The sequence below is a fragment of the Thunnus albacares genome, chromosome 21 (assembly GCF_914725855.1).
Source record: "Thunnus albacares chromosome 21, fThuAlb1.1, whole genome shotgun sequence".
NCBI classification, from domain to species: domain Eukaryota; kingdom Metazoa; phylum Chordata; class Actinopteri; order Scombriformes; family Scombridae; genus Thunnus; species Thunnus albacares.
Window position 1 is genome coordinate 8,082,404 of NC_058126.1, and position 18,652 is coordinate 8,101,055.

Below are 18,652 nucleotides of genomic sequence, written 5' to 3' on the forward strand. Positions count from 1 at the left end.
AAACATATTTCCCTCTTAAAGCGCATGATGATCAAATATAAATTCAGTTTTATGTTTGATTTTCACACTTTAAGCCTTTTAAATCCGATTTTTAGTAAACGTTGGGTTTGAGTTCCACGAGTGACATAACGATGCAAACGGTAGCCGGTAGTGATTCGGTGTGACGTCATTTTGTAGTCCACTGACTTGACCTCGGATGCCGGAGAATCCATTTGGCGATGTTAGCTAAGCTGCTGAAAGTTGTGTAACAAGGAAAACAAAAGGACACGGCTCCGGGACAACAGGCTCATTCACGTTACACAGAGGGCCCGTCCTCACACATCCACCTTCCAAATCTTTATATTTTTTAATAATCACTTGGAAAACATGTTTTCACTGTCGACGTCGCTTCAACCCCAACAGGTAAGCCGACTGGGTAGCAGCTTTTCTGACCAAGCCAGCTAATGTGCGCTTCTCTCGCGCAACTTATGTGTCTTACAACGTAGCGAAATTGTCAACGTCGCCTAGGAACGACTGTTAATGACAGTTATAACAGTAAGCCACTGTATAGGACTGTGTGTTTTAGTATTTCTTCGCCGTCAATGACAAACAGTGCTCGGCTAATGTTAGCACTAACAAGCCAATGTTAGATCGCTTCATAATCAGCCTATGCATACGTCACATTGTCGTGATAAGCTATTATAAAGAGGGGACTCCCCGGTGAGCTTTGTGTACGTGCGCTTTCGGTCATGATTTCATCATATGATATCTGTGGGTAAAAGCGAGGTTTAAAGTAAGTTGAAGGGCGCTAACTTAATCTTCAAAGACTTGAGGTTACACAACTCTCATTCATCTGACATATGTGGCCCATACCATCTGTGTGCCGGAGAGCGGTGTGAATAACTGTGACATAACAGTGCTACTCCACTGTCTGGACCATTTAGCTAAAACCTCAGACATGTGGGTGTTGTGTTATGCTATAAAAAACATGATTATACATCTCAGCACATTTTAAAACACTGTTTTTCACCATCTGTCTCCTGTCTCTGCCAGATGATAGTGCCCCTCAGCCAGCTCATCAATGCCCTCCACTCTCTGAAGAACACAGCCACAGCGTCAGTCCAGACCCTGCATAAAGACTTCACTCCAGAGCACAGTACATTTCTAAAAGAGGTGAGACGAACATCATGAATACATGATTGACTTCAGTGGTTAATTGATGATAAAGCACAGTTATCCTAATGAACATATTATGATAATTAGCAATGTACATTGTTTTAAACTTGGATGTCTTCACATACACATTATTAGGGCTGCAACGATTAATCAATTAGTTTCCAACTATTAAATTCATTGTCAACTATTTTGATAATGCATTAATTATTTTGAGTTTGTTTTTTTGTTTGTTTTGTTTTTTAAAGATAAATATCTAAATTCTTTGATTCCAGCTACTCAAACATGAATATTTTCTGGTGTCTTTAGTCCTCTATGACAGTAAACTGAATATGTTTGGGTTGTGGACTGTTGTTTGAGACAAAGCAAGACATTTGAACGTGTCACCTTGGACTGTGGGAAACAGTGATTGATCTGTTTTCATTTTTCGATTAATTGAGAAATAATCAACTGATTAATTGATAATGAATATAATCATTAGTTGCAGCTCTACACATAATTAATATATTGTAATGTGTTTTTAATACCAAATAAAACATAATTTAAAAAAATCATTGCTATAGTAAATAATAGATCTTTAGCAATACATTCTTGGCTCTATTTCTTTTCCAAGTGTGGTTAAATGTCAAGCTACACAAATCTGTCTTGGATGAACTAAAGTTAAAATATGCAATAGACACTGTTTTCCTGCAGACATTGTAAACTAGACAAAGGATGCAGGTATTTTTTGTCAAATCCACCAGTAACCGTCAAGTGTGATCTTCATAAATATTTATACTTTTATGTCCATCCCAAAGCACCCGAGGCACATCTGTGCAGTCTTATCTGTCCATTTCTATTTCTGAAAGAGTCTAACAAAGTTTGGAAAAAGTTCCATGAAGAGCAGCCACTTGTAGGTTATTAATACCATAAGAATTATCATACAAGATATAGATATATCTCCCTGTGCTGTCCTTTCTCAATAGCCCAGTGTGAGTCTGCGGGACCTGGGCCTGTCAGATATCAGAGTGAGTCAGTTGGATGAGCTGGTCAGCAGGTTACTGCCGACACTTGGACCAGAAGAACCTCCTGCCGTTCCTTCGACATGGAAGACGAGTCACCTTTCTGCAGACAGCTTCTTTCACAACAAGCATGGTGAGAAGCTCAGGCAAAAAGAGCTGAAAGAAAAGACTGTTGTTTTTTTATAAGGACATTTCCTGTCGCTTACATTATTAAAAGCTGCTGTTGCTGCTACACGTTTGTCCACGTTATATCAAAAGTGAAACAAACTAAGTATTTTCATTTGTTCAATCTGTCTCACAGGGTTCTCACACAGAAGGTTGGGGGTTTTCGGCTCACCAATATTCCATAGACAATATCACAGTCCTCTAAAAGAAGTTTGCTCAGAGCTTCAATTCTCACCTGGTAAGAAACTGACATTCAATGTGGGTGGAGGGCCTGAAATTCAGGGTAATTTTTCATGTATTTTTGTTTTTCATGTGTTTGTTCTCTTTAGTATGGGTCCAAAGTCGGGGTTTCAAGACACTTAGATCAAAGACCAGGAGAGCAGCACCCGGTTATGATGGTCCAGTGGAGTCTGAGCCATACACACCAGCCTTCATGAAGGTCAGCATTTTACTGCCCAGTTTCAGCAGATTTTAACATTCTCTCTAATGGAAAGCGTAATGTGTCTGCTGCACTGCTTTCAAGTAGACAAACTGGCTTTCTATCTGGCAGTTGAAATATTGGTTTATTGTTTGATTTGGTCCTTTCTTCAACTATAGCATCAAGCTCAATTTCACTGACACTGCATAAATACATAAAAGGTGGACATATGCCCAGTCAGTAATAGTGGAATAATTTTATTTTTTCTGACGTTCAATGTGCAATTTGACTAATTTTTGTTTTTTTGAGCCTTTATTTGGAGCTTCAAAAATCAAATAGGATAGAAAAATTAGCAGAAATGGCAGAATTTTGAAGTTTACCAACTAACTTTCTCTGTTTTCCTCACAGGGATTGCTCCTGAGGGAAAAGGGACCAGAGGCACAGTCGCTGGACCAACTGATGAAAAATAAAAACCTTCCAGAAAACCACCAGGAGGCTTTCAAGACGGGGTTCACTGAGGGATTCATGAGATCCCAGGCCTTTACTCAGAGAACACAAGGCATGTGGCTCACTTACTTTTATCATCTAGATGATAATTGTCAATTGTCAAAGAAAAGGACCCTCATAAAATCAAGGGAGTCCCTGGTATCCAGTGTAACACTTGCACCAGGTTTTCTTTGGGTGGCAGTGTTGAGTTGAATTCAGTTGAAGACACCAATGACTAACATTTGTCTCTGCTGTGTTTTGACAGACTCATTGAGGAGAACCAGGTTGATCCTGTTGGTCCTCCTTCTCATCGGTATTTATGGTCTGTCAAGAACCCCGTTTCTCTCGGGTAAAGGCTCCTTTTCTGATGCTGGTTTGTTTCAGTTTTCATTCTCTCCTATACTTGCAAATCAACTCATAACCCTACATGCACAACACAAAGAGAACAAAGCTCGTTAGTGTCTCCAAGCATATATCATAAAGTGAGTGCTCTATTGGAGCCTATTGTCAGCTTAAGTATATGATGTTATATATATTTTTTAACATCTGCAATCATTGCATGTTGTGCATATAGAGTTGGACTGATTATTCTTCTGCTTAGTACTCAATTGTTTATGTTTTCAGCCTGTGTGCTGGAACTATTCGAATATTTGCAAGTGATAATTGTGGAAAAGCAGCATGTATATGGATCATCCTATATACACGTATGCTGCAGTAAGCATATACAGTAGTAATCAACAGTCTTATTCTGTGTAATCATGAGACTACATTAAAAACTGGGACGTTTTTCTGGTTTTCTGTGGTTGAACTGGTTGTTTTTTTGGATTTCACAGTGAGGTTCCGCACCACATCTGGTCTTGACTCAGCAGTCGATCCCATCCAGATGAAGAATGTGACATTTGAACACGTCAAAGGAGTAGAGGAGGCAAAAAATGAATTGCAAGACGTTGTCGAATTTCTCAAGAACCCCCAGAAGTTTACCGTTCTGGGTGGAAAGCTTCCTAAAGGTACTATCATTTTATTCTCAATTTTCTGTTTTTATAACGGTACCCTCTGTAACAAACTGGGCAAAGGGTCTTAGGCTAGATTTTTAGTATGCTGTTATTTTATCTTTGTTTGTTTTACCTGTTATCCTTTCAGGGATCCTCCTTGTCGGTCCGCCAGGCACAGGAAAGACTCTGTTAGCTCGAGCCGTGGCTGGGGAGGCTGATGTGCCTTTCTACTACGCCTCTGGATCCGAGTTTGATGAGATGTTTGTGGGTGTTGGCGCGAGCCGCATCAGGAACCTTTTCAGTAAGTTTGTTGAATGTGAGAAAACGTGCGCCATGCCAAAGAATCTCTCCAAACTTCCCTCACTGTTTTATTGCAGTGAAGAGTAACCAGATCAGGATGCATCCACACAGCAACAATCTTTGTCTTTTCTCTGGTTTGCAGAAGAGGCAAAAGCTAATGCCCCCTGTGTGATCTTCATCGATGAGTTGGACAGCGTTGGTGGAAAGAGAATTGAGTCTCCTATGCATCCTTACTCCAGACAAACCATCAACCAGCTGCTGGCTGAAATGGACGGGTCAGTTTTCTTTAATTTCCACCTAGAAATAATATAAGATTTTAAACTGCACTGTATGAATGAAAAATCTTGTAGTCCACCACCTTAATTTCCTAATCTTTTGGTATTTTACAGGTTTAAACCAAACGAGGGTGTCATCGTTATTGGTGCTACAAACTTTGCTGAGGCTTTGGATAAGTATGTTTACATTTCAGATAAATACTTTTGTTTACATAGGCTTTAATTTGAACCTTCATTTGAAGAAAAAAAAACTGTTGAATAACAAATCTGATGTGCTGAAGGATATCAGCAGGTGAAACTGTAATAAGGTCAATCAATAGAACAAAGTCCATATGCTGTCATACAGTATGTACACACAGTTTATATATATAGGCTATGTAACTGTTGCAGTTTTTTTTGCCTCCCACTCTGTAACCTTTGTCCCCTGAAAAATGCCACAGGCTGTTTTTATACTCGTGGCCTTGTTCTATTTTCAGCATATTACTGCCTGTGATACTGAATACACATTTACATATGAGAAGTAACTAAAAATGTGCTGTGTAATGAAAAAAAATCCAAACTATTTTTGACAGTTCCCTCCAGTATTACCTTTCTAATTTTACATTGATAGTAAATTAAAACACAAGAGTATCTGAAAACATATTATATCACACTTCAAAATTCCTTACATTGGATGAAAATGATAGAAATGGTGTCACATTTTCTCTGTTCTTCATTTTCATTTGATGTTTGGGATTTGGAGCAGTACAGTTTTATCATTAACAGAAGTGAAAAATATACATACTATGACTATTAATTACTACTACATGTCTACTACTTTTCAGTGCTCTGGTTAGGCCAGGGAGGTTTGACATGCAGGTGACCGTCCCTCGCCCAGATGTGAAAGGACGCACTGAAATTCTCAACTGGTACCTCTCCAAAATTAAGGTGGACTCTGGTAAGTGCTCAAAAGTTTCAAAAACTAATTTCAACTGAAGTTTTCTTTGTCACATGTGTGTACTGAATTGTAAAAACTGCATCATATACATTTAAGGTAATAGCTTGACTCTGTATTTCCACCTGTTTCCAGTCTTTGTGCTAAGCCGCTGGCTGCGTATTTACTGTACAAACATGAGAGTTGTTGAACTAGTCCTTTAATTTTGGAAGAGGGTTGAGGGTGCTACAGTGAGGCCCTTTCCAGTGCACAGTGTCCATCATGAAAGTAAAAAGCAGATTTTTAATTTTGTTACTGCATAATTAATTTAAAATTGCCTCCTTATGTGATATTGGTGAGAAAATCCTACACATTTTCCAGAAACAGCAGCTCTCTTTTATCAGTTGAAACCTTCGACAAAGAAAGCCTGAGAGAATACCTTTTGTTTTCCTGTTGTGTAAAGGACACTGTTGTCTCTTGAACACTGATCACCTTTATTAAGAAGCCATTTTCTATTGTGTTTGTTCCTCTACAGCTGTAGAAGCTGAGATCATTGCCCGGGGCACAGTTGGCTTCTCTGGGGCTGAGCTTGAGAACCTGGTCAACCAGGCGGCCTTGAAGGCGGCAGTGGACGGGAAAGAGATGGTCACAATGAAGGACCTGGAGTTTGCTAAGGACAAGATCCTCATGGGTGAATACACACAGTGCTCAGATCTGCTCTGCAGACCTCACACTACATCCACTGAGACAGATTACCCAACGAGAGATAACATGAATGGGAGCTAAGTTTTAATCACAATGCTTCTATTTTATTATTTCCATTCCAGGACCTGAGAGGAAGAGTGTTGAAATCGACAAGCAGAACAAGACCATCACAGCCTATCATGAGTCCGGCCATGCTATCGTCGCTTTTTACACCAAAGATGCAATGCCTATCAATAAGGCTACTATCATGCCTAGAGGCCCAACTCTTGGCCATGTGAGTATTTGTTGTGGCTTTGCAAGATATCTCACACTACTAGCAGTACTGTTAGTGTCTCTTTTTGCAACCAGGTCCTTAAACTCATCAGTATTCTACTTGTCTCTTTCCTCCAGGTGTCCATGCTCCCTGAGAATGACCGTTGGAGTGAGACAAGAGCCCAGCTGCTGGCTCAGATGGATGTCAGTATGGGCGGTCGAGTAGCAGAGGAGCTCATCTTTGGAGATGACCACATCACCACAGGTGTGAAGTTAAGAGGACAGATGAGGATAAAATACTTGACCAAAGCAGCGTCTGTACTGAAAGATTGCAACAATAAATTTGTGCTATTTTGTGGTGTTTAAATATTTTTTTAAAGATGGGTACTTTCGGAATAAATACATAATTTTCATTGTTATCAAGTGACACCTGTCATTGTCACAAAGTCTTCATACATGTTTACAATTGTAATTTTTCATTATTTCTCTACAGCAGTAAAACATTTTAGTATACTGAATGTGTGATCATATAAACAGCTTTGGTTGCTTGTAATGTCACCAGTTTTAATCTTCTTGTATTTTGCATTTTAGGAGCATCCAGTGACTTTGATGGCGCAACCAAAATTGCAAAAATGATGGTGACCAGATTCGGCATGAGTGATAAGGTAAAACTGGAACATTTTGTCCTTCACACCTGCACTGAAGAAACAGTTTTGCACTTGCCAGTGCTGTTCTTGGGCTTTTACTGTATACGTTGCGGTAGGGCTCTTTCTCATGAGTTAATGAAGGGAGACACTTTCAGACTCAACCCACTAGACCTTTGTTTACAGCGCATAAAACAAAACATTTGCACAAAAGTAAATGTACATTTAAATATTAGTTCTGAATATGGACATAATATTTCTTATTCTGAGCAAGTGAGCACATTCTTGTCAATGTACAGTACTTTGTATGTTTTGTAATTTTCACTGGTTAATCTAGTTTTTAACTACGAGTCATGTAAGTCTACGATATTTCAGGTTTTTTGTTACAACCAAAACACTAAAAAGCTGATTTCAATATTCAATATTCCTTTATTGTCATTCTCAGTACTTTTCTTGCTTATATTGAAATGAAATTCTGTTTCCCCCATACAGTGTACTTACAGAATAAACTATTTAAACTATCTTAACTACCAAAAATATACTTAGCTAATATATTAAGAAAGTTTCAGAAACATGAAGTAAATTAATTATATAACTACAAATAAGTGCATGAAAGTATAAAAGCATTAAAATAACAGCAAAGGTAAACCAGAGATAGGCATTTTACTGTTGTGAAAGTGATTGATGCAGTGTGGAGATATTGCACTTAAAGTTCAGTAACTGATGTATTGTTTGGTTTAAATGAAAACCTGCAATCCACTACCATTAAGACATACAGTTATTACCCCCAAGACAATGAAAAGCTCTGTCCTCTCAGTAGTTACAAGCAGTTAATGCATGAAAAGGTCTATTGTTAATTCAACCCGTGAACATAACACTGTTTTTCCCGCAGCTCGGTGTCATGACCTACGGAGACGTAACCAAACAGAGCCCTGAGACACAAGCTGCCATCGAAAATGAAGTCAGGGCTTTACTGAAGGTGAGTTTTTAAGATTTTTACATATATTTATACAGATTTAAAACATCTCCTGCTTTTTCAACTTTTGATTCATCAATCTTTCTCTTCCATCTAGGACTCATATGAGCGTGCTAGAAGTCTCCTGAAGACTTACAGTAAGGAGCACAAGAAGCTCGCTGATGCCCTGCTAACATATGAAACTCTGGATGCCAAAGAGATCCAGATGGTGTTGGAGGGAAAATCACTGGACCAATAGATACCTCAGGAGACATTTTAGACTCTTATATCATGTATATATTAAGCCGTGCAATTGAGCACAGGCCTTTTGGAGGCCTTGTATTTCATTTGTTTGTATCCCTCTTATTATCAATGTGAAGATGACACTGAAATTGTTTCACCCCTTATATACATTTTTATTTTTTAATTTTCATTTGTCTTTTCATTTAATATGAAAGACTTTTTGTTTCACAGCAAGTTTTAAAGCACTTCAAAGTTTAATTGGATATCAATAAATATTTTTTCTCCACTAATTTTTGTACTGCAGTTCACAAAGATATCTGAGGTTTCATTAAGGGCTTGTTGTCCTTTATTGTCATGACTTCTGTAGTAGTTTTATACATCAGAGTCATATTGGGTTTCTTAGCAACGTTATAAGGCAAATTAATTCAACAGAGATCATGGTTAAACAAGATGACTGATGAGTTCATTTATTTGTCTTTTTCATTGTTGACATATTTCATTTAAAATGTGTACACCATAGGACCTTAAAGTACCTCAATCTAGAATGTACCATGTGGTTATAGCAAGGTACAGGTGATAATGCTGTTCAGTGTTGAAAACTTCATTAGTTATTTTATCTATATGAAATATTTCAGTTGCATCTACCATCTATCTATCTACCTATTTTGTTTTGTTCTTATTTATTTAAGTGCCCAAAGGTGTGTCCTCTTTTTCTTGAATTAGTGATAGGCCCTCATGTCCTATTCTAAGCTCACCTGTAACAGACAAATAAGGGGAAATGTGTATATAGTGTAAGTGTGTTAAAGGATTGGCTTTGTGCTTCTGTTTGTTCCTTTGTACAAAGGCCTTCTTGAAGCTCAAATAAAGGTTACTCTTACTCATGAGTGTGTTTACTATGACACAGCTGAACTTTAAACCTGTATTGATAATACAGTTTTAGCCACTTGGCGGAAGCCCAACAAGCTCTAAACATAACATTGACATATTGGCACCTTATAAAGGCGATATAGCTAATGTGTTAGCAAACACTTGCCTATACATCTGGTAGCCACAGAGCAACACTGACATTCTTTTAAGTGTTTCTGGAAGTTCAGTCCAATACTCACTCTCCAGTTAGTCCAGTTACTTTTGTCATAATTTGCCAACTCCTGAATAACATATCTGTCTCTTAAAGTTAGCAGCTGAATGTGCTATAAAGTTCACCAGCTAATTACTTAATCTGCTGTGTGGTGCTGGGCATATAACAGTGGGTTTAGCAGTGCTTTTTTGTTAAAAAGTTCTGCTTGCTGCAGGAAACAACATTGATGAGAGTAGTGATGAATGACAACAGCAAAACTGTGACAGTAAAATCAAAGACGCTAAAATGTTCAGAAAAGCTGAGTGGAGGCGCACAATGAAGTGATAATTCTCCAAGGGTTTGTCACTACATGCAACACCATTCATTTGAGCAATTTTTCATATAGAAATATTGATTAGAGCAGCTTTATCGTTGTTTTTCAATAGTTTTTTTTCAATTTTCAAGAAACACTGAATCAGACATACTTTTGTGTTCAAAAATAGAAAAAAAATAGCTTTGTCTTTCTCTGTGTTCCTCATCACATTGAACACCTGATTAATGCGGTCATATCCGTAATGATGTCATGTTTAGAAACATGTATGAAGTTAAAACATTATACTATTTTTTTCAGAGCCAATGTGGCCAAAGGTTACAAAAGAAACAAGTTGCAGAGGACATTAAAATCTGCCAGAGGGGATACCTAGAACTCAACTCCTTTTGTCAATCTCCAGACAAGAACAGAAGCTTATTTACTGCTTCCTTTTAATTATTTCAACCTACAATTAGTGTATTCAGTTCCAGATGAAGCCAACTGAGATGCAACAAGCCAGGGCATTGTTGTGTTCTCTTGGCCCTTTTCATTGACACCCGGTCAATGTTTATAAAGGGTTGTGTGGGTACTGTAGCACCACTTCTGACTGAATAGAGCACCCAGGACTCAACATTAAGCTTCACTATGGAGAAGTTTGAAATTTTACTTTGGCTTTTAGAATAAAGCAGTCCCCAGAGCAACATTTCATAGCAACAATGGAAGACACAGAGGATGACATCGCTGTAATTGGGATTGGATGCAATTTCCCTGGAGGTATGACTTAATTTTGACATAAAGATTTTGAATTTCTCTGCTTTAATGTTTTTCAAGTTGTCTTAATTTAAGGATATTAGAGTTAATGTGGTCCATTTTCTTTTAGGTGAGGGTTTGGACAATTTCTGGAGGGTTCTGTTGGAGGGAAAAAACTGTGTTGTAGATATTCCAGCAGAAAGGTTTGACACAACTCTCTGGTATGACCCTGATGATAGCAAACCTGGAAAGATACAGACAACCAAGGCTGCCCTTATAGCTGGGTAAGCATTATATCTATTAAGACACATAAAGTATTAATTCCTCTCTTGATAGATGTTTGCACTATGATGGACCTGTTATTTCTATATTCTAGGTTTAATGAGTTTGATCACAAGTTTTTTAGCATTACTGAAGCAGAGGCCGATTTCATGGACCCTCAGCAGAAACTTCTCCTTCAGTGTACATACAGGACATTAGAAGATGCTGGGATACCAATGGAGTGCATCAGTGGAAGCAGAACTGGAGTTTATATAGGTGACCGCTACCCTATATTGCTTAAAAAGTTCATAGCACAATTAAACAATGCACAGAATGTAATCTATACTGCTTTAAATTTTTGTGTTACAGGTCTTATGAACAGGGATTATGAGATGCTTCGCAGTAACAGCCTTACCACAATAACTCATTACAATGGCACTGGAACAGCCATGAGTGTTGCTGCCAACAGAATTTCCTTCAGCTTTAATCTCACTGGCCCCTCTTTTGCCATTGACAGCGCCTGCTCCTCATCTTTGGTGGCCCTACATCTAGCCTGTCAGGCTATAAAGCAAGGCAAGTAGTTCTACCTAAAAGCAAGTTAATTATTGCATGATGTTTAAATATTCCTCATTCCATTACTTCTTTCTAAACTAGGAGACTGTGAGATGGCTCTATGTGGAGGGGTCAGCTGCATCATAGAGCCAAGAGTGTTTGTTGCTCTCAGTAAGGCTAAGATGATCTCACCTGAGGGGACCAGCAAACCTTTTTCCAGTAAAGCAGATGGTTATGGTAGAGGAGAGGGCTGCGGGGTTGTTCTCCTGAAACCGCTGAAAAAGGTGAGAACATTACTGTTATTCTTACAGTCATTTTATATCATGAAATACATGCATGCAATGGTGTTAATACCTAGCTTGCTCATGGTATGACTTTTTATACAAAGGCAATACAAGACTGCAACAAAGTTTGGGGTATCATCAGCAAAACAGCTGTCAACCAAGATGGACACTCTGTTACTCCAATCACCAAGCCCTCCATGGTTCAACAAGAGGAGCTGCTGCGGCAAATCTACTCAGAGTGTGACCTTGCAAATGTCCAGTACATAGAGGCACATGGTACTGGAACCTCAGTTGGAGACCCGACAGAGGCAGGAAGCATCTCAAACATCATTGCTAAAGGCAGACCTCCTGGTTCAGAAACACTGCGGATTGGCTCCGTGAAGGGTAACATTGGACACACAGAATCTGCTGCTGGAGTGGCAGGACTAATTAAGGTACTCTTAATGATGAAGCATGAGACCATTGTTCCATCAGTTTTCTACACTGAAGACAGTTCCAGTGTAGATGTAAAAACTCTGAGTATAAGTATTCCGACTAAAGCTGAAAGGTGGAAGACAAATGCATCATTAAAGAGGGTAGCTGGGATCAACAGCTTTGGGTTTGGAGGCACAAATGCACATGTGATTGTAAGACAGTACAGACAGACCACAGTTGCCACACATATCCCAAAATGCTGTCCAAAACTCTTTGTAATATCTGCAGCCTCTGAGAAATCATTAATCCTATCCATCACTGACACCCACCAAAGACTTCACAGCAATCACACAGTTGACTTACAGGCACTGTCGTACACCTCGGCATGCGGAAGAAGTCATAACAAACACAAATATAGGAAGACCTTCCTAACATCTTCTCTCCCAAATTTACAGCATAAGCTGATGTCTGCACTGAAAACAAAAGTTGAGCCAACAAAGTCAGATATCCAGGTGGTGTTTGTGTTTTGTGGAAATGGGGTTGCCTACAGGGGTATGTGCAAGCAGCTCTTGAGAGAGGTTCCTGTTTTCAGAGATAAAGTCAGAGAAGTTGAGAATCTTTTCCAGTGTCATAAAAGTATCAGCATCAGTCGATGGCTTGCTGGTGACTATGATAATGATGATTTCAGCAAGCCAGATGTTGTCCAGCCTCTTCTTTTTGCTATTCAGGTTGGCATTGCCACTCTCCTAAAGCACTGGGGTGTCAAACCTGATACTGTGCTTGGACACTCTGTGGGCGAGGTTGCTGCTGCTCACTGTTCTGGCCTCTTGTCTCTTGAGGATGCTGTTAAAGTGCTGTACCACCGCAGTACTCTTCAGAGTAAGGTCACAGGAGGGAAAATGCTTGTGGTCGGTAATGTGGCTATAGAAAAGGTATTAAAAATCCTTCGAGTCCTCTCTGGGAAAATTTGTGTAGCTGCTTTCAACAGCCCTCAGTCGTGCACTCTGTCAGGAGATGCAGATGCTATAGACATCCTCCATGAAAGGCTAAAGATCATGTTCACAGCTCAAAATATCTTCCTCCTTGTCTTAGATGTTCCGGCAGCATATCATAGCCATATGATGGATCCTATAGTAGATGACATTGAGAGAAGTACAGATGGTTTGGTTGTCAACAACCTGACATGCAAACTTTTTTCAACAGTGACTGGCAACAGGTATTTGGATGGTGACTTTAGCACCGGCAGGTACTGGGCAAAGAACATCCGAGAACCTGTTTTATTTGAACAAACACTGAGTGCTGCCACCAAAGACAAGCAGTCAAGAAGAAATGTGGTCTTTGTGGAGATTGGACCTCGCAGGGCTCTCCAAAGAAACATACATGAGACTGTGGGAAATGATGCCATAGTTCTTTCTTCTGTCCAGCCAGAGAAAGAATATGAAACAATTATGTCTACAGTGGCAAAACTATTTGAACTGGGCATCAGTGTGCACTGGCATGAGCTCTACAGGGGTTGCAAGACATTGCCCACAGCTCTTCCAGTCTATCAGTTTGACATCACAAAGAAAGAATTGTGTTTTGAAGCTGTGAGAAAAGGTGATGAATCATCTACTTTTTCTCCCCATATATTCATATCCAAAATAAAGGGGGAAAACAAAGAGTATGTGTGCAACCTCTCATCAGAGACTGTACCGTATCTTTGGGAGCATAAAAACAATGGTGTTTCCATTGTGCCAGGCACGCTCTATGTCGAACTAGCTTATGCCTCAGTGATGGCAAGTTTACAGCCAAAGAAGCCTGTCTCCTTGCTCCAGCTTAGTGTAACATTTCAGAGTCTGTGTACACTCAGCCCTAACTGTCATCAGTTGAAAGTGACGCTTGAAAATGAAGCTTCATTCAAAATACAGTCCTCTGTGGCCACACTTGCCTCTGGCACCTATAGGTGTACAGAGGGACAACCGTTGTTAGAGGAACCAACCATTTGTCTTGACATGATCTCCCAAAGGTGCAAATTGATAATGAGGAGAAAAGAGATTTACTCCATTCTTTCTCAAGCAGGATTCGAGTATGGCTCTGTCTTCAAACAGCTTGATGATGTGAATTTTGGAGATGAATTCAAGGAGGCTATGACAACAATTAAGGTACCCAGAGAACTTCTAAAACATCTTCACGACTTTTTTGTCCACCCTGTGTTACTGGACTATTTCCTGCAAATGACTGCAGTAATAGCTATCGGACAGCTAACAGCAAAGCAGGGATTCCCCTCAGCTATTGGCAGTGTCACCATTTCAGGACCACTACATGAGGAAATGGTCATGTACTTACGAGCCACTCAAGAAACTCCAGATTTCCTTGATGTATGTGGTTGCTTTTCCACCACAGAGGGAAAAGTATTGGTGGAACTTAAGGGGGTCAGGATCACATTTTTGAGCAGTTGCTCAAATGTTCCTCATTCAGTGTTCTTCCACAATGAAATAATTGCAATCCCTCACAAGACAGATTTCAATTGGAAAATAAAGGCATTACTTTTTGAAGACAAACTGGGCATTGCTAAAGCACTTAGACCATACATGCACCCAGAGTCAACCACTGTGGAGAGTAGAGAGCATTGGATGTCAAACCAACTTCGAGATTTAGTGTTTCAGTCTCTTAACACTAATGTGGATTTGGAGGAAGTTCTCTTCATTTGGGCTGTAGACGACATCAGTCACTTATCATCTGAGAAGACACTGGAATGCTTGGTGACTTGCTGTGAGCTATTTCAACAGGTTGTTTTAGCCTTGAAAGAGAGCAAACGCTCTTGCACTGTCCGTGTCATAACCTATAGATCGACAGAAATGACTGTGAACCATATCAGTCCTGGTTTTGTGCTGTCTGGTATGACAAGGGCTTGTGCAGCAGAGATGGTGGGTCTCTCTTTTCAGCTAATTGACCTTGCTTCTGTAACCGGTGAAGACATTCAGACACTGGTTCGTGTAATTAACACCTGCAAACAACATGAGGTCATGGTCAGCAAAGGGCAAACATCAGCAACAAGAATAGAACGGACCCCCATAAAGGACAGGGTTTCATCCAAGGATGATATGCACTCAGTGTATCTGAGGAACTTTGTCCTGCAGACTACTAATCCATACAGAATGACAAGCTTGTCTGCCATCCCCTCTGACACAAAGGACAATCCTGTCCTGGAGAAATCAGTTGAGGTTCAGTTAACCAATGTATGTGTGCATTCATCTGATTACTTCCCTGTCACCCTTTCATATTTGAATTTCGGCAAGACGTTGTATTGGAACAAGCATACATCACACAATCACAAGCTTCTGGCTGTAGATTTCAGTGGTATTGTCACAGCTGTTGGGAAAAATGTTCATAATCTAAGAGTGGGAGACCATATTGCTTCATGTTATCCAGTGGCTGCCACTGCAAAGATTATAATTCCTGAAGCTGTGTGTCACAGCGCAAAGAGACTCCCATTCCTTAAAGAGACTCCATGTATGTCTTACTTCATACTGGCATGGGAGATCCTGAAGAGAATACTGCTTGTAGTAAAACCGCAACACAAAAAAATGGCTATTATCACATCAAACTCAGCCTCTGCTCTATTGAAAGTTTTGGCTGTGACAGCAAACAGGTCTGGATGGAATGTGTCCTGCCTGCCTCATTTCAGAAGAGAACCTCTAAATTTTGATTCATGTCACACACTTGTTGTTCTGCCTCCATTTGATCAGTCTTGGCAGGAAGTACATGACAGTGGTGGCCATGAGAGACATGTTATTTTTGTGTATAGTACTCACATGTCGTCCTCATTCTCAGCGAATCTGTTTGCATCCAAGAGTGACCTTGTGCATGTACATAAACTTGATGTGGCTAATGTTCTTCAGAGACCCAATCTACAAACACAAAACAGGAATGTCTTTAACTGGCTTCTATCATTAGGCTTTGATACAGTATCTCTGCCTCTGAAAAGGGAGACATTTCAAATATCAAGCACAGTAGGACCGCACACTGATGCAGATGCTGAGTCCTACTTTACCACAAAGACAGTGCAGCAAGTGGTTTTAGAACACACAGAATCTGATTGTCCAGTGTCTGATATCCCTTTGCTCACCAGGCCTGGACAACTCTTTAAAAAAAACTGTGTTTATATTGTAACTGGAGGGCTCACAGGTTTGGGACTTGAGACAGTAAAGTTCATTGCCAGTATGGGTGGAGATTGTATTGCAACGCTGTCCAGAAGTATTCTGACAGAAGAAATGCAATTTGAAATGGAACTCCTCCAGAAAAGATACGGGGTTGCTATCATGAATGTCCAATGTGATGTTTCTGTGTCGATGCAGGTGGTGAAGGCAATTTCAAAGATTGAAAAGAGATTCTCTTCTTGTTCAATCAAAGGAGTGTTTCACAGTGCTGCAGTATTACATGATGCATTGATTGAAACCCTTGATCAGACTCTCTTCCGAAAGGTTCTGCAGCCCAAAGTAAGTGGGGCTCTAAACCTTCACTATGCAACACTTCACAAGAAACTCGATTTCTTTGTGTGCTACTCTTCCATCTCTTCATTCATTGGCAATGCCTCACAATGTAACTATGCAGCAGCCAATTCATTCCTTGACACATTCTGTCATTATCGGAGAAACCTTGGACTTGCTGGACAGTCCATCAACTGGGGTCCTTTGAACCTTGGTCTCCTGTTGAACAAACGCCATTTCCAAAAGTTCCTGGAGGCAAAAGGAATGATGATAATGGATGTGTGTGAGGTTCATGAGGCACTCAAAATGTGTCTTCTGATGAACAGACCTCAGCAAGTCATATGCAAGTTCAACTTCAAGAATCTTAATGTTCATGTTCTTTCACAAAACGCGTCTCTCAGAGAACGACTGTCAGTTTTGGTGGAAACTGAGCTAAAAGATGATATAAGCAATGGACCCAGGGTTCAGCCTTTGTCTTCGATGCATGAAAGTGTGAGAACAATTGTCAGTGACATAAGCAATGTTAGTGTAGATGAGCTGGATGATGATGCTGCTCTGTGTGCACTGGGGATTGATTCAATGTTGGCCATGACCCTGCAGAACAAGATTTTCCAAGAGACAGGTGTGAATGTGCCTTTGGTACGAATATTGGACCCCAACTGTACACTGGCCACTTTGGCAACTTGTGTAATGAATGATGGATAATTTCATGTTGATACATCAAAGAATACTTTGAATGATGAGTATGAAAAGCTTTGTGATTGCATCAACTTTAGTTTTTACACAGGGACTGCACCTGTTGCACTGCAGTGGTATTGTTCTTATAGCAGACAAATTGGTTGAAATTTTTAGAAGAATGTTCTTCAATATTTTTTTATATTACAATCATATTTTCTAGTTATATTATCTCTGAATTCATGGCTCAGTCATATATTTCTTATTACAGTGTGGTAGTGTTTTTTTTATTTATATTGTAATGTGTATATTTATGTTACTGACAAGTTATCTGTGCAAGATCTATACAATAACTGTGATCATCAGTGTGCTATGGTTACATTTTCTGGGTATGTTAAGAGTCAACTGTTATTAGTTAGCCTGCATTTTTACCTAAAATATGCTTAATCATAGCAGAACAGCTCATTAAATCACTGAATAAGATGGGATTTAAGGATAGGGCTGGTGTTATTTTATCATTTTATAATATCAACAAATCCTCTGAGAAGAATACTGACAGGTATTGTGTGTATCAAAAGCCTTACATAACTTAAGTGTATTAAACTCCATTGTAATTATATTTACACTGTGGTGACTACATTTTTACACATTTTTGTTGTTATTATGTTGTGTGTATTATTGGGACTAACAGAGCATCTGTGCATACCACCTCTGTGGTCAAGAGATGTGTAGTATAATGTATAGATGTACATAGAAACTTTTTAGGTTTATATACAATATATGTATATATATATTGAAGCTGTAAATATTTGTTTTTGTATTATTGACTGAAGTATATTTGATTTAAGGCAGAATGACCACACAAGCAAATATGATACTGAAATGACTGTGACAATTTGGTAGTCTTGACACTCATGCCGCCATAAAATTACAGCTGTCTCATCTACCTGAAAGAGCATTTGTAAATAAACTATCCTTAACCCTTATAGAGAAATTGGCAGCTTGTTTTATGGTACCAAACATTTGTATTGTAAAAACAACTCAGAATAGTCATATAGTCAAATCATTTCTTAACTGAGGAGGCATTGCTTAATTGTGATTGTAATTTTACTTTAGTAATAAAACATTGGTGTAAACACTAATGTAATAGATTACTGTATCTGTTTCCATTTACATGTCTTTTCTTGTGGTGGCAATATCCCATAGGAGAACAATGTCCACACGAGTCATACATGCCCCCAATTTAACATTTATGGGAGATGCCAGAATACTGTATGCTTTGGTCCATCATCATAACGATGATAATCAGAATCAATGACCTTGCACTGGTAAGAAATGAACATGACCTATAGCAGAATGACATTGACAGGCAGATAAAG

The 18,652-nt window shown here is 39.3% G+C and overlaps 2 protein-coding genes across 3 annotated transcripts; both read left to right on the top strand.

Moving 5' to 3' along the window:
- The first annotated feature begins 63 nt into the window (after positions 1–63).
- Positions 64–9,382, top strand: LOC122972339 (ATP-dependent zinc metalloprotease YME1L1-like). Of its 2 annotated transcripts, none has more exons than XM_044339339.1 (18): positions 64–402; positions 1,033–1,152; positions 2,118–2,286; positions 2,455–2,556; positions 2,648–2,757; positions 3,145–3,295; positions 3,488–3,595; positions 4,056–4,229; positions 4,363–4,515; positions 4,657–4,789; positions 4,904–4,966; positions 5,614–5,726; positions 6,238–6,393; positions 6,530–6,681; positions 6,798–6,924; positions 7,251–7,324; positions 8,196–8,282; positions 8,377–9,382. In XM_044339339.1, the coding sequence occupies exons 1-18, from the start codon at positions 367–369 to the stop codon at positions 8,515–8,517; spliced, it is 2,169 nt and encodes a 722-aa protein (XP_044195274.1). In that variant the 5' UTR covers positions 64–366; the 3' UTR covers positions 8,518–9,382. The 2 variants fall into 2 exon arrangements, with proteins under 2 accessions (XP_044195274.1, XP_044195275.1); XM_044339340.1 differs by having other exon boundaries at positions 3,488–3,571.
- Positions 9,383–10,464: 1,082 nt separating this feature from the next.
- pks1 (polyketide synthase 1) lies at positions 10,465–18,425 on the top strand. The gene is made up of 6 exons (XM_044339909.1): positions 10,465–10,642; positions 10,749–10,902; positions 10,995–11,155; positions 11,249–11,452; positions 11,534–11,715; positions 11,820–18,425. Exons 1-6 carry the CDS (start codon positions 10,585–10,587, stop codon positions 17,301–17,303), a joined length of 6,243 nt encoding a protein of 2,080 aa, XP_044195844.1. The 5' UTR covers positions 10,465–10,584; the 3' UTR covers positions 17,304–18,425.
- The last annotated feature ends 227 nt before the right edge of the window (positions 18,426–18,652 follow it).